At 32.4% G+C, this 13,835-nt stretch overlaps 2 protein-coding genes across 2 annotated transcripts; both read right to left on the bottom strand.

The window, feature by feature from the left end:
* Nucleotides 1–4,362: 4,362 nt before the first annotated feature.
* KIS (tubulin folding cofactor A (KIESEL)) lies at nucleotides 4,363–6,953 on the bottom strand. Its single transcript, XM_011095201.3, has 4 exons — nucleotides 6,795–6,953; nucleotides 6,533–6,710; nucleotides 5,577–5,663; nucleotides 4,363–4,624 (listed from the first exon to the last, which is right to left on the bottom strand). The coding sequence occupies exons 2-4, from the start codon at nucleotides 6,683–6,685 to the stop codon at nucleotides 4,523–4,525; spliced, it is 342 nt and encodes a 113-aa protein (XP_011093503.1). The 5' UTR covers nucleotides 6,686–6,710; nucleotides 6,795–6,953; the 3' UTR covers nucleotides 4,363–4,522.
* Nucleotides 6,954–9,544: 2,591 nt separating this feature from the next.
* On the bottom strand, nucleotides 9,545–12,683 carry LOC105173459 (uncharacterized protein At1g28695). The gene is made up of 2 exons (XM_011095200.3): nucleotides 12,016–12,683; nucleotides 9,545–10,101 (listed from the first exon to the last, which is right to left on the bottom strand). The coding sequence occupies exons 1-2, from the start codon at nucleotides 12,571–12,573 to the stop codon at nucleotides 9,571–9,573; spliced, it is 1,089 nt and encodes a 362-aa protein (XP_011093502.1). The 5' UTR covers nucleotides 12,574–12,683; the 3' UTR covers nucleotides 9,545–9,570.
* Nucleotides 12,684–13,835: the final 1,152 nt, after the last annotated feature.

Here is a 13,835-nt window from a genome sequence, read left to right as displayed (position 1 = left end):
AAAGTATTTACTATCATTTATCAAATTTTTGCGGATTAATTACAAATTATCTCAACATATTATTCAAAATATTTAAAAAAAAGTTTTTATAAAAAGGAAAATCCTATTTTACCCCATCTATTTTTAAATTAAAAAAAAAGAATAAATTATCCACTTGCTAGGGGCAGTGTGCTGTATTTTCAAAATCATAGAAAGATAAAATGATATTTTATTTTTATTTTTTTTTTAAATATTTGAATAATATAATGAGGTAATTTGCAATTAACCCAATTTTTGCTTTACTCTTGTTAGAATTTAATGGATTATATATATATATATATATATATATATGTGATGAAGGGGTATTTAGTTTAACTTAAAAGGGATAAATTTGGATTGACGAATTTGTAATTGGGACTTGCACTATTGGTTTACCGATCAGAAATCAAGATTTGGTGATTGGGTTTCAGTTTTTTGTTCTCATAAAAATTAAAACGGACCAAATATAATTTTTTTAAAAAAAATAAATGTATATTATATTATATTATAATTTTATAAATATATATAAATTATTTATAAACATAATAAATTTAATTTTATTAAGGTTTAGATATAATTAACTTAACTTGAAAATTATTGTTTTTTTATAAATTAATAACTTTATTCAATTTTAAATTTAATTACTAATTTTATTTAATTTTAAATAATTTTTTTTAAAAAATTTGGTTAGTTCGGTACAACAAACCGAAATATATTCTATTTTTATTGAACCTAATTGACCATTTCAATAAGCTGGTTCGATTTGGTTCTGTTAACAACAATGAACACCCCTATTTCGAGTTGGGAGTTTCAAATTCTTAATGACAAATCCTAAAGTCGTTTGGATAACTTGATGTTACAGAGAATTTCAAGTCATTTCCACTTGTTCAGAATTATGTTTTGTGAAAAAATAATGTATCTAAAAAATTCTTCATATGGAGTTATTTGAAATGCTTTTGTTAAATCCTTTTGTTATAAAAATTGTAGCACATGACTCTTTTTGATAGGCCTATCCCACACCACCCCAATAACTCACCTAGATAGCTGTCCAATTCTGCTGCATTGGCCCATTCTTCGACTCGGCCCACCTGACCCGACTCTCTTGATATTCATCTCTCCCTCTTCTGCAGATGAAACCCTAAACCTAATTCTCCCTCTCTCGTCTCCACCGTCACCTTCTCTCTTCTCGTTTTGAACCTCCATCGTTCTTCTCTCTCACCATCATCAATGGCTTGCCTCTATATAACCCCCCGCGGCTTTTGGTGGTTACAACGAACATAATAGAAGTCTTTTCCCCCTTCTCCTCTCTTGCTCCCAATTAAAAGTTCTACATGAACAAAGTTCCCTAGTAGAAATTTTTGAGTGGTTTTAGTGGTCCTCTGTGGATCAACCTTGGTGATGTGTTTTAGGTTTTAACAACCAATAAAGTGGTTGTCGGCCTTGGTGGTTGTGGGCTACTCTCTACCAGATCTGGCCCTTGAGCCAACTATTTTTCTGTTCTCTTTATATCTATTACTGCTTCTCTTATATCTGTATATATCTGTTAATATTTTTGTAATATTAGTTTGTAATATAAGGATTTTCGTAATCCACAATTTTCTATTAAATGTTATCCTGAAGCCTATAGTAATGTTAAAACTGCTACAAAATATGATAGAGATAATGTTAGTTTAGACTCTATAGTTAATGGATTATAAAGTAAAGAAATGAACCTTAAAATTAATAAATCCAGTCAAGTCCAAAATGAAATAAACCATGTTAGGGGAAGAACCAAGAATAAAAAATCTGAATATAAGCATATAAGACATAGTAAAGGTATGAGTAGAAGTTGTAGCAGGTGTAAGTCTAAAACTAGGGATAAAAGATTTAGAGAAAGGAGATGTTATAATTCTGGTGGTAAAGGATATTATATAAAAGATTGCAAAAAGCCAAAACAAGATATCTTCAGTGTTTTTGCATTTTCTAACTCATATATGTGCAAGTATCTCTTTCTTGTTTTGCAGGTACAATTCCAACGAATGGGAATGATAAAGTCAAATTCGATTTTTGGACTTGGTCCCTCTTTTGGGTCCTGGTGCAAAGTGGAGAACATTATAAAAATTGTGGCCCATGACCCTTTTTGGTAAGTCTAGCCCACACCACAAAATAACTCACCTAGATGGGTACCCAATTTTTGCTGCCTTGGCCCATTGTTTGGCTCGGCTTACTTTTGCCACCCGGCCTAATTGTCCTAACTCGATGCTCTTGATATTTATCTCTCCCTCTTTTGTAGATGAAATCCTAAACCTAATTATCCCTCTCTCGTCTCCACCTCCGCCTTCTATCTTCTTCTCTCTTCTCATTTTCAACCTCCGTTGTTCTTCTCTCTCACCTTCATCAATGGCTTCCTTCTATATAACACCCCCCTGCGGCTTCTGGTGGTTACAACAAACATAACAGAAGTCTTCTTCCCCCTTCTCCTCTCTTGCTCCCGATTAAAAGTGTTTCATGAACTAAGTTCCCTAAGTGAAAATTTTAGTCCTCTGTGGATCGGCTTTGGTGTCATGTTTTGCATTTTAGCAACCGGTGAAGTGGTTGCGAGGCTGTGGGCTAAGCCAACTATTTTTCTGTTCTCTTTATATATGTTACTACTTCTCTTAGATCTGTATATATCTGTAATATTGATTTGTAATATAAGGGTTTTCGTAACCCACAATTTTCTATAATAATTGATTAGGGCTTCTTTATTTTGGGCCCACTGTTGGTGGATTTTTTCACCATATTTAATAATATTCAAATCCATCCATCTAAATAAAGCATAACATAAGCGTTCTACAAAAGAGTTCTTTTACTAAAAATAAGTTGAATAGAGTAGTTTCTTTATAGCATATACTTTTAAGTTGTTTAAATTAAACTCTTTTAAATCAAAAGTTATAAGCTTCACCACGCCCCACTTTTTGTAGATTATTGATAAACTTATAAATATTAAAATTTTCCTCAAACACACTAATTTCAAAAATTTTTCCACTTTTATTTTTAAATACTTCATAGTTTTATCATGATTAAAATAATAACTTTTTATTTCTATAACTTAATCGTACAAGGAAAGAATATTGCATGCAAACTTTGAAGTGCTCAATTGTGGGATGTCGATTCCAGCTGAAAAATTGCTGGAATTATTTACCTATTTGCTCAAATTTCATTTTTTCAAGTTGGTATGACGCCAACCACAAGAATTATTAAAGTTTCTAGCGCTAATAATAAAGTCCATGCAGAGATCATAGTGCCCTAAATAATGAGGGACACAACCTCAAATAGTGGAAAACACTTCTTTCCAATGGTGTAGGACACTATTCTTAATTACAGAGGATACTATTAGAAATTTGTTATCTTTCTTCTGTTTGTAGTCAATATATATGTTTGATTTACCCAGTTGTAAGCATGCCTTCGAAAATCTTCATGTGTTGAAGTTAAAATACTTTTAAATTATCTTTTCTTGTCTAGGAATAAAATATTTTCTGTATACTGAAGAGCGCTTTAATATCTTTAAGGCTTATTTACATTCTTGTAATTTTTTAGAACTTTGAAATTTTTATATTTTAATCAATCTAATTACAGGCGAAACTGTTACTATTGAATTATTTGTGTTAACCGATATAACAACAAAATGATTAAAAAAAGAGGGAGTATCTTAAAATTATGATAAATATTAGGGTTATTTAAATAAAAATGGATTACAGCTCATTCGCATCATAGAGTTAAATTATAGATATGAACAAAATTTATGTTTTCATAGTTACCTGTTGTTGCAGGAGAATGGCATTTTTGAACTTTGTTGTAACGTTTTAGACTGAATTTATGTTTATTAATTTAACAATAATTGAGCATGGCTAAAGATGCATACATAGTAATCTACCAGAAAATTGCACTTTTCATTCCACATAATAGAGTGTTGCACTTTTAGCTACAATTTCGAATTTAGTACATTTAATCCCATATGGCAGAAGTTGTAGCATTTTTTATCCCATAAAATAAAAATATTATAGCACATTCTTCCCCATAGGATGAAAAGTTATAGCATTTCGATCCTAAATGCTACAATTTTTTAGTTTATGGGACCAAATGTGTCCTTAAACCGTAGTGCCAAAAATGCAACACTCTCTATTGTGTGAAACGAAAAATGCAATTTCCCAATGATCTACATAATTATTATTTTTTAATTATTACTGAACTAAGAAAACCAAAATAGATTCAGTGATTCATCAAAGCTATATAAGGAATTTAATCAATACATAGTGAACTATAAACTTTTTACTACTAACTAAACTGAAAAAGCAAATAAGTGAAGTATTCTGTCGTAGGAGCTGAAAATGAATCCATATATGCATAGAGTAGAATAAAATAGTTTCGCTATTTCCCAGCAGAGATACGGTTGCGTTAAGCAGGACTTCCTGTCCGATTTTAGCATCATTATCCATCACATACAAAACCATAGCTTACAGAGGAGTAAAACATCAGGTTCCAACTACAGTTCTGAAGATTGGAATAGCTGTTCAACCTCTGCAATGATGCTCCGAGCATCATCAAACTCCGGACCTTCCTTTTGGCCAGACTCCTCCAGCTCAGCCTGCAGCATGTAGATTGCATAGTAAGTTTTCATTCGAGCAGTTTCAAGATACGGAAATCTCTGCGATGCACGTGCAGTCTCATAGATATTAAGTAGTCTTGCTTCAGCTGACTAAAGGGCTCAAGATGAAAATGAATGTTACACACTCCCAGCCAAAGCTTTGGTCAAAAAGAGTTGGGAATCAAACAACCGCTTCTCCAAACTAGTAGCTCTCAAACACAAATTCAGTTGGGTTTTCTTTTCAAGGCACTTCGACTATCTTAGTAGATTGTTTTTAGTGGTGGCAACTTCCCCTTCTTAAGTGCTAATATCAGCAGCAAAGATTAATTGCTCACACCACAAGAAACAAAATATAGGAATAAATAAGAAAGAGCGTAGGAAGAAAGCATCTTCTGCCAAAGCCTTAAATCCTCACTTCTAAAGCAAGAGGTAATTACCAAACACCAAACTAAAATGATCCCAAGAGAGAGGAAGAATGTGATTTATACAAAAACTACATACAACACTAGGGTAACGAGCAAAGCAGAAGACGATACCCAGCCTTCTACGTGCTTTCTATTTACATTGTCAAAATAAAACAAGCATTTAGCATTCACAGATTAAACAACTTATACTAGAAGAACAAAATGGACGGAACCAAGTGGCAAAGAATATGTTACAAATGCAAATAACTATCAACTTTAACTCACCTGGTCAATAATGGAAACTGCTTTAACAAAGAATAGCTTTGAGGTTGTTTGGTCAAGCCATTAAGTAGTCAAACCCGAAGTATGATCAAAAGTATACAAAAGAGTATAACTAGATCTCATGCTCTTGCATGTTTCTCATTCTTATAAATAAATGACCCTTTATCCTCAATTAGATTGAGTTGGAGAAGAAGAATCATCAGCAGCAAGATAAAATTTCATCAGCAAGAAGGATCACATTAGCACCTAACAACATCATATCTTACCAGTGTGCCTTTAATGTCGCTTAGAGCAGCCTCTAGGCGCTTGCGGCAGTCAGGAACCATCATTCTTGATTCGGCCAGCACGTTTTCCTGAAGAAAATACATCAAAACAGAAGTTCAACCAAGCAAACAAGAAACAGTTTGACTCGATCAATAACTTCTAGCCAGCAAAACTATAATGTGGTACTCCAGAAACTCTGCAGCAGTTTTAAGTCAACAAGATTGACTGACCAAAAGACGTTTTAACTTTTGGCTCCGTACAGATTTAGCCCGCACGAACTGTATCATTAAACCTCTTTGTATTTATTCTTTATTTGTGATCATTAGGTCCATTACAAACATTTCCATCCAAATTTTTCTCTAGGAAACTATAGTAAGATATGACTCGAAAAGCAGAAAATCAGAATACAACTCCATTTTCTGAACTCTGAAGAAGCCAAGAATTTTCTTCATTGGTGGAGACAACTTGAGTTTCTAGCCCCTAGAGAAATGGTTAGTTCCATTTAGCTTTCTTTTGCACCGTATACCCTTAAACCTTCACATTTATGGTGGTTTGTAACATACCACAATCATCAAATCACATTTGTGGTTTGCCACCAACCAATTGCTTAAAGTTAGTCCACGCTCATCAGAAAATGACATGAAACAACTCCAAGTCAAACTACCTCATTTGAAGCCAACAGAAAGTGCAAATCAAGGCACCAACAAAGACAAGCAGAAAATTTTGAGCAAGAAATACCAGACAAATCTAACACATAAAAATCAAATTACAAAAACCCACCAACCAATACAACCTTTTAGCAATAAGTTTCTCGATTAGCATAATAAGGATACACAGAGCCCAGTACTACATCGCACTTAAAAAAAGAAGCACAAGATCGCACACAGTCAGAAGACCATTAACGTAAATAACTGGAAATAAATAAAGAGCACTGTGGCTCAATTAGGGCACGGCAGACCTGCTGTTTAAGGTCATACGGATCGGCGCCCTTGGCCTTCATATCGGCGGTTTTAGCAGCCTCTCTCTCGACCTCTTTCTCGTACGAGTGGAGCTCCTTCACTATTCTCTTGCACGTTGATGCCTTTATCTTCAAATTCCTCACCGTGGCCATTTCCTACACCCTTTCTTTCACAAATCTGGGATCACACTTCCATGAATTAGCTCCTCGGGTTTCAATACATTAATCGAAATGAAGAGAAATGAGAGAGAGAGGCTTTTACCTTTTCTTGTGCGGGAGAGATCTACTGAGTTTTGTTTGGCAGAAGAATATTAAGCTGTAATCGTCGGATGAAATTTGAACCCCAAGAACAAAAAAGAAAAAGAAGAGGGAGATTCTTTTTATGCCAAATTGCATATTTATGACTCTGTTTTTAAAATTCAGCTAAACGTCTCTTCTATTTTAAAAATTGACAAAAAAGTCTATCTATTTTTTAAATATAGGACATTTGTCCCTCACCGTTAAGTGAAGCTAACAGTATTAATTTTTTTTTCAAAATATCGTTATGCTCTAATCTATTATATCTTTTTTTATTTTCATAACCGTTGAATTTTTTTCTATTGTATAGTAACTGTAGGATTTAATTAATCTATTTCAACATTAAATTTTAAATTATCAAGGATCAAGATTTAATCAATTTTAATATATATTATATTTATAATTATAACATATAATATTAAATTATTATTTATAATAAAATAAAAAATAATAAAATTAACCCCATCCCCTCCTCCTCCTCCTCCTCCCCCCTCCCTCCTCTACTCGCCGCCAGCCCCAAACCCCACACCGCCCATCGTCGTTGTTGTCGCCCCCCCCCCCCATCCCCCCAACCTTTGCGACGCGGCAATCGCCCAGAATAGATACAGCACCATCGCGGTCACCCAAAAAAATATGGGCGATTATTGCATCGTGGCCACCCATAGAGATCTAGACAACAACGATGCTGCAGTCGTCAGAATAGCGTCGTCGCCCAAATCATCCATGAGCGAGCGTCGCAGTGCGGTCGCCCATGGAGCTTCAGGCCATGTCCATTTTTCTTTTTTCCTTTTTAAGTTTTTTAATAAATTAAATTTTTTATTTAAGAAAAAGCAAACTAAAATAATAAGAAAAATTGATTATTTAAAATTAAAAACAATAAAAAATGTTTAAATTTTCATTATAAATACATATACTAGTAATGTAAATATAAATATTATTTATAGTAAATAATTTATTAAAATATATTTAAATTAAATATAATTTAAATTAATTAATAAAGTATTATCATTATTACTGTTCATTATCATTTACATTGATATAAATATTTTAATTTTAAAAAATAAACTTAGTATATCTTTTTGTATTATGATTTAATTGAATTTTTTAATTTAAATTAAATTTTATAAGAGAATATATTTTTTTTGTATTTGATATTTAAATAAATATATTTAAGAACAAAAGTATTTATTTTTTAGTGGGATGAAAATGCAAAAAAATATCATGAAAAACAACATTAAAACAAGTATATTTGACCATAGTAATTTTAAACATAATATAGGGGTTTTTTTGTAAATTAACAGCAAAAAAATGGTCAAAATATGTGAAAAAATCACGCCCACCGGCGAGTGCACCCTAACAGAAGAGGGGTTTCACGCAGGGTTTTTAGTAATCACGTGGTTTTTTTTTTATTTATTTTTAAAATACATGAAAATATTTAGCTATTTTTAAAAAATATAAGAGGGTAAAATGCGATTTAGCCTTCTTGTTACGTGGTACCCCCACCCCACCACACCAACAAAGACAAATACTTGTGGATTTATTTTTGATAAATTACAACGGACTCTTTGGAATTTGTCATAATTATAATTACTTTTTTATTATTTAAAAAATTATAAATATTCTCTTATATTAATGATCATTTAACAAATAACTCATGACAATTCATTGGAAGGATATTTGTTAGACAGTCGTTAATTTAGAAAAATATATATAAATTTTCAAACAATCAAGAAATATTTATAATTATGACAAATTTTAAGGGATCTTATTTATCCTTTATTTTTTCAAGTATAAGTTTTCTATTAATGTATTTTTTTCAAGTATTAATTGAAACTAGTTCTTTGCCTTGGTTGAGGTGGATCCATGAAATGGAAGGTTCTAGTTAAAATCCAGGTGCTATTCATATATATATTTCACATAAATGAGAACCCTAGTCAGATTTTATGGTGTACTTGATCTTCACATTTAGTTGGATTAAAATTGAATCACTGAGTCATGATAAATTGTACAATTCGAGTATTCCTATAAAGATGCATCCTACATATACATTGTATATCTTTTGGGTTTCATTTCATTCGAATTTTACTAACTTAGGCATTAGGGCTCACCTAGGGCATCCTACAGATACATTCGTAGATTTGGTAACAAAGTAGCACGCTTCTTGGCCAGAAATGCATCTAATATTGTTCCTGGGGGTTCTGTGTTTCTCCCTCCGTTGTTGGTTCATATGTTATCTGACATTGGCTAATGCAATATTATGAGTTTTTTCCTTCAAAAAAATAAAGATACAGCTCGGGAATGCTTAGAACGCTAGTCCTCCATTTCCTAGGTACAATATTTGCTACCCTTTATTACGATCTTATGTTTTAGCTTTACCTACCTTACTTAATTAAGCACGTTACAGTCACTTCCTAATATTATTTTCGTGTTTTCTTTGCTTACGTGCACGTTACTAGATCCCAAGACATGCTTAAAGTACTTATGAAACTTCCCCGAAATAGACTCAATAAAACACCTTATAATAAATTCAGGCACATAACAACAATAAGCTTTTCCCAAGTTCATGGTGATTATCACATCCATTTATTCAATTTTAAAGAAAAATCAACTTATAATATGTATAATTGAAAAACTAAACTTGTTGTATATGTAAATCCCCATAATTTTATCCCTACTCCTCGCATGCCTGAAGTATGCTGCGTCGACTAGTATCCATATATATATACGTATCTATCATCAATCTAAAACCTTTTATGCCACGAATTTATACAATATGTATGTTTGGACCACGTAAAGTTCCTCATACCATCTCTCGGACCACCAAAATCAACATTCTCCTCGTTCTTGAACCTCTTCCAGTCTCTCAAAACCCTCTTCAAATCAGCCACCTTGGCTCTAATACTCCGGCAGCAATTGGCGTGGACTGTGGCCACCACCCCAACATCTCGACTGTCCTTGCAAAACCCACTGAAATACAAGGTATTAAGAAACCTTACGTTTAGACCTAACTCCCCAATCACACCCTTGTCTCGTATCATGTTCTGCAGTACATCCTGCTCTTTTAGTCCTGTTGAGTTCGTCCTCATGCCGTACCATCTTCGGAACAATGTTGCAGTCTTTTCGTTTGATCTGATAAAGTAAAATCCTGTGTTGATTGGGTTGTCTTCCGATGTTGAGTTGCCGTTGAAAGAGTCGGTGCTTATTTGTAGGTCTAATGTTTGGTTCGTGCTAAGTCGTGTGAATGGATTCCTTAGCCATAATACATCAGTGTCCTGTACGTAATATCAAGATTTAATTAACTGGATTATAATGTCGGACGGATAGAGAAAGGACAACTCAGAATGAAAATTCCAGGAAAATATTCACTATGTTTGGATTCATGTGTTCTCATTTTTCAAGATAAGATAAGCACAAGCAATGTTTGTTTTTGTGTTTTTACACCTTATCTATGTATTTTTTTATTTTTCAACTTTCTATACATAAAATATATATTTATATATAATATAAAAGAGACATGATTTGACAACAAATAAGTATTTTTGTCTCTCAAAAATACAACATTAAACATACAATATTTGTATATATACATACTTATATATAAAATATATACAAAAGAGATATGATTTGACAACAAACAATGATTTTTGTCTCCGAAATCCCAACATCAAACCTACACTACTTATTTTAAATTACCTCAAAACACAAATCCAAACGTACCATCTATTTTCAACACGTACTTACTTATTTCTTTTTTTCTCTATCTATCTCCAAAACACAAAATAAAATACTCAAAACACAAATTCAAACGTTACGTATTATTTTCAATAATTTGTTTCCTGCGTTTCGTATAAAATAATTCCTCTAGGCCGTAGTTTATTAAATTAAATTGGGTCGTGTGTTCTATCTAATCTAATAACCCGTTTACTAGAAATAAATCGATGCCCATTATTGTAATAGACCCAACATAAATATTGGAGTAACCTGGATGATCTGCCTTGTCACTGTCAGTCATCAGTTAGACATAAGTATTTTTTTCGTGCATTGCACCGTTGAATAATAGGAAATTAATATTTTATTTTTCCTTAATTTCTTTGATCCTATTTTATTTGAAATTATAAATTTCTAATTTTTAATAATATTTTTATCAAATTTATTTGGGTAATTCAAATTTGAAGGATTTTAATTTTCAAATATTTTGATTTTTTTTTTGGAAAGAGAGATCTTTATGGTCTGTTTTGAACTATGTTTTATAAAATATTATTTTATTTTTCGTTCAATACATTTATATTTAATGAAAGAATTTAGAACATTTATTTTAAACGACTCAATATCAGAAGATTTTAAAATTCATCAATATTTTATAAAATATAATTTTAAATAAAAATGAGAGGATTTGAAACTTTTCTATAACTAGTTAGTACCATAGGTCAAGGCAGGGGAGAATTGTATTTAAAATTACAAATAATTTCTTTAAATATAAACATAAGTAAATAATAAATAAATTAATAATTAGAAAATTCAAAAAATAGATATATATAGATATAGAGTAATCCAAATAAGATATCTGGATTGATGGATTTGAGAGAAAGAATTTAGAATCGAACTATTTGAAAATCTTTTGAAACTAAAACTATCAACATAAATCGAAAATATTTAATACGAAGGATTTGAAACCCATAACTTCAAATCTATGATTTCAAATATAGCATTAATGAATTTTAAATTATCTTCGATCATTTGAAATCCTATCTCTAAATTGCTAATTTAAGTCCAAATCCATCGGTCCATGTATAGATTTAATGAGTAAACGTAAATTAACTTAAGTTCAACCACACAAATACCTTGGCATGTTGCAAAATTACTCGCACACTTTTTGAAGTATAGTCGTGATTAAAAGTCTAACTCATATTTAGTCGAAAAATATCATATAAATATTTTCTGAAGTACATTAACTATACTCACGGGTGTACCTATGATTTTATACTGCGAACAGAATATTTGTATAATTAGACCTAAATTCCGTCTGACGTTCATGATCTCCGAGAGATTATATAACAAGTATAATTATTTTTATTTTCATTTTTACTATCAATGACACAAAATTAATTAATGAAAATATAAATTCACTTAGCCCTACCATATGAGATTGGACGAAAATTATGCGAAAGAAACGCACTTTTACGTACCGTGAAGATGAAGTCGTATCCTCGCCTGAGAACATCCAACAGAAAACGTGTTCTCCACCACATCATCTCTATAAACTCATCCGACATGTAAACCTTTTCGCCGGCGAAATCATCTCCGCCCCCGTTGCCGGAATCGTCTTCCTCAGCCCGCAGTCTATAACAGTTCAACCGCCGGAACAAGCACCTCTCGTGAGCCGTCTCATCCACCGCCACTACCAATAAGTGTTCGACGAGCGGCCGGGTTCCTTCTCCCGCCCAAAAAGCCTCGAGGAAAAGGTCGAACATCGAAGGCGAGTCGCCGGTTACCGGAGGGTCGACGTACGCTTTGTTGATGACGGTGAGGACCACCGTCTTGTTGGGCATTGAGGCCTTCTCAAGAGCTGTTTGGAGCTCATCGTTCTGCGGAATCAGCCGAAGAAGGGAGGCGGAGTCTGAGGAACGGTTCTGTAAGAGCGAGGATGTGTCGTTGAAGGGATCCCAAGAACAGAGAAGAATGATGGTTGCGATGATTAAGGAGAGGATCGCGAGATTTTTGATGTTGTTTTTGGAATGATCCATGTTTTGATGGTGGAATTCTGGGGGGTCTTGTTTTGGTGGTGTTTGAGGATATTATTATAAGAGAAGAGATGTTTGATTTGTCTGAGGTGGGGGGTTGGAGAGTCATGCAAGGCGCCTGAAATTCATTAGACTCAGTTAAGTGTCTGGCCTTAAATAGAGTTGGGCTTAAATGTAATTTTCATCCCATATCTTTTGTAATTTTAAGTTTTATTTCTTTATTTTTTTTAAAATAGAAAATAGGTTTAATAATTTCTTATTTTTTTAGTCATCGAAGTTTGTAAATGTTCTCGAAAAAAAAAGCACGTGTCTGGCACGTACTTTTTTTTAAATTTGGGGTTTTTATTCCCGTTGATCAATTTCTGCCAGTATGAAAGTAAATTTTTGATCCTGTATCTTTTCGCGTTTTGATGTTCCAGTCATTTATCTTTTTAGGGTAGCAAATAGGTTTGTAATTTTTAATTTGTCTGAATTTTTGTTCATAATTGACCAATGAGAGAAAAAATTTTAAATTAAAAGAAACTCTTTAGGAGCACATGCTTTTTCTCGACAATATTTACAAAGTCCTGCTACTGAAAGATTAAAATCACTAAAAATTTAAAAGTTACAAAACCTTTACTATCCCAAAAAGCTAAAAAATTTAAATACCAAAATAAAAAAAATATGGAATAAAAATTGCATTTAATCCAATAGAATTGTGTCAATAGCACATTAGTTTAGTGGTAAAATTTTCTAATGTATTATTCTAGTGTATGATGAGTTCAAATTTAGAGGCCCTTGACTAAATTTTTTAAAAATATCTTGTAAGTTTATATATTTATAATATATATATATATATATAATGTGTAAGATATCACATAATATTTTAAAAATAAACTCATGAAGTGTTTGGATACGAATAAAATTATGGTATTTTTCTTCATGTTATAAGTTAAGATATTTGGGAATTTATAAACTCATCCAAATATCCTTGCGAATGAGGATACAAATTTGCTACTTTATGTAAAAATGTATAATAGGCTAACGGTGACTGACTTGTAATGCTTCTTCAGTGGTGTTTGGGCTTAATTTCCGACACACTGGTGGCAGTATTACGGGATCATGGTGACTGACTTACGATATTTCATTTAGCGAAGCCAGAGAATGTGTAGATATCATGGGCTTGGGGTCATCGGTTTATAACGCTTCATTTAGTTGAGACTCGCACGACGACCAACTTATAATGTTTCATTTAGTAAAGACTGTCCGATTTCAATTTCTACTGT

This window comes from Sesamum indicum, linkage group LG11 (genome assembly GCF_026168435.1).
Source record: "Sesamum indicum cultivar Baizhima isolate 11 linkage group LG11, ASM2616843v1, whole genome shotgun sequence".
NCBI lineage: Eukaryota > Viridiplantae > Streptophyta > Magnoliopsida > Lamiales > Pedaliaceae > Sesamum > Sesamum indicum.
Note: the sequence above shows the minus strand (reverse complement) of the source record. Positions and strands in the feature narration are given on the sequence as shown.

Coding starts and splice junctions, on each gene's coding strand:
- KIS (XM_011095201.3), bottom strand. CDS start 6,685: ATGGCCACGGTGAGGAATTTGAAGATAAAGGCATCAACGTGCAAGAGA. Junction 5,664..6,532: donor CGTATGACCTTAAACAGCAG/GTCTGCCGTGCC, acceptor TATTTTCTTCAG/GAAAACGTGCTGGCCGAATC. Junction 4,625..5,576: donor GCGACATTAAAGGCACACTG/GTAAGATATGAT, acceptor TACATGCTGCAG/GCTGAGCTGGAGGAGTCTGG.
- LOC105173459 (XM_011095200.3), bottom strand. CDS start 12,573: ATGGATCATTCCAAAAACAACATCAAAAATCTCGCGATCCTCTCCTTA. Junction 10,102..12,015: donor GATACGACTTCATCTTCACG/GTACGTAAAAGT, acceptor TATTACGTACAG/GACACTGATGTATTATGGCT.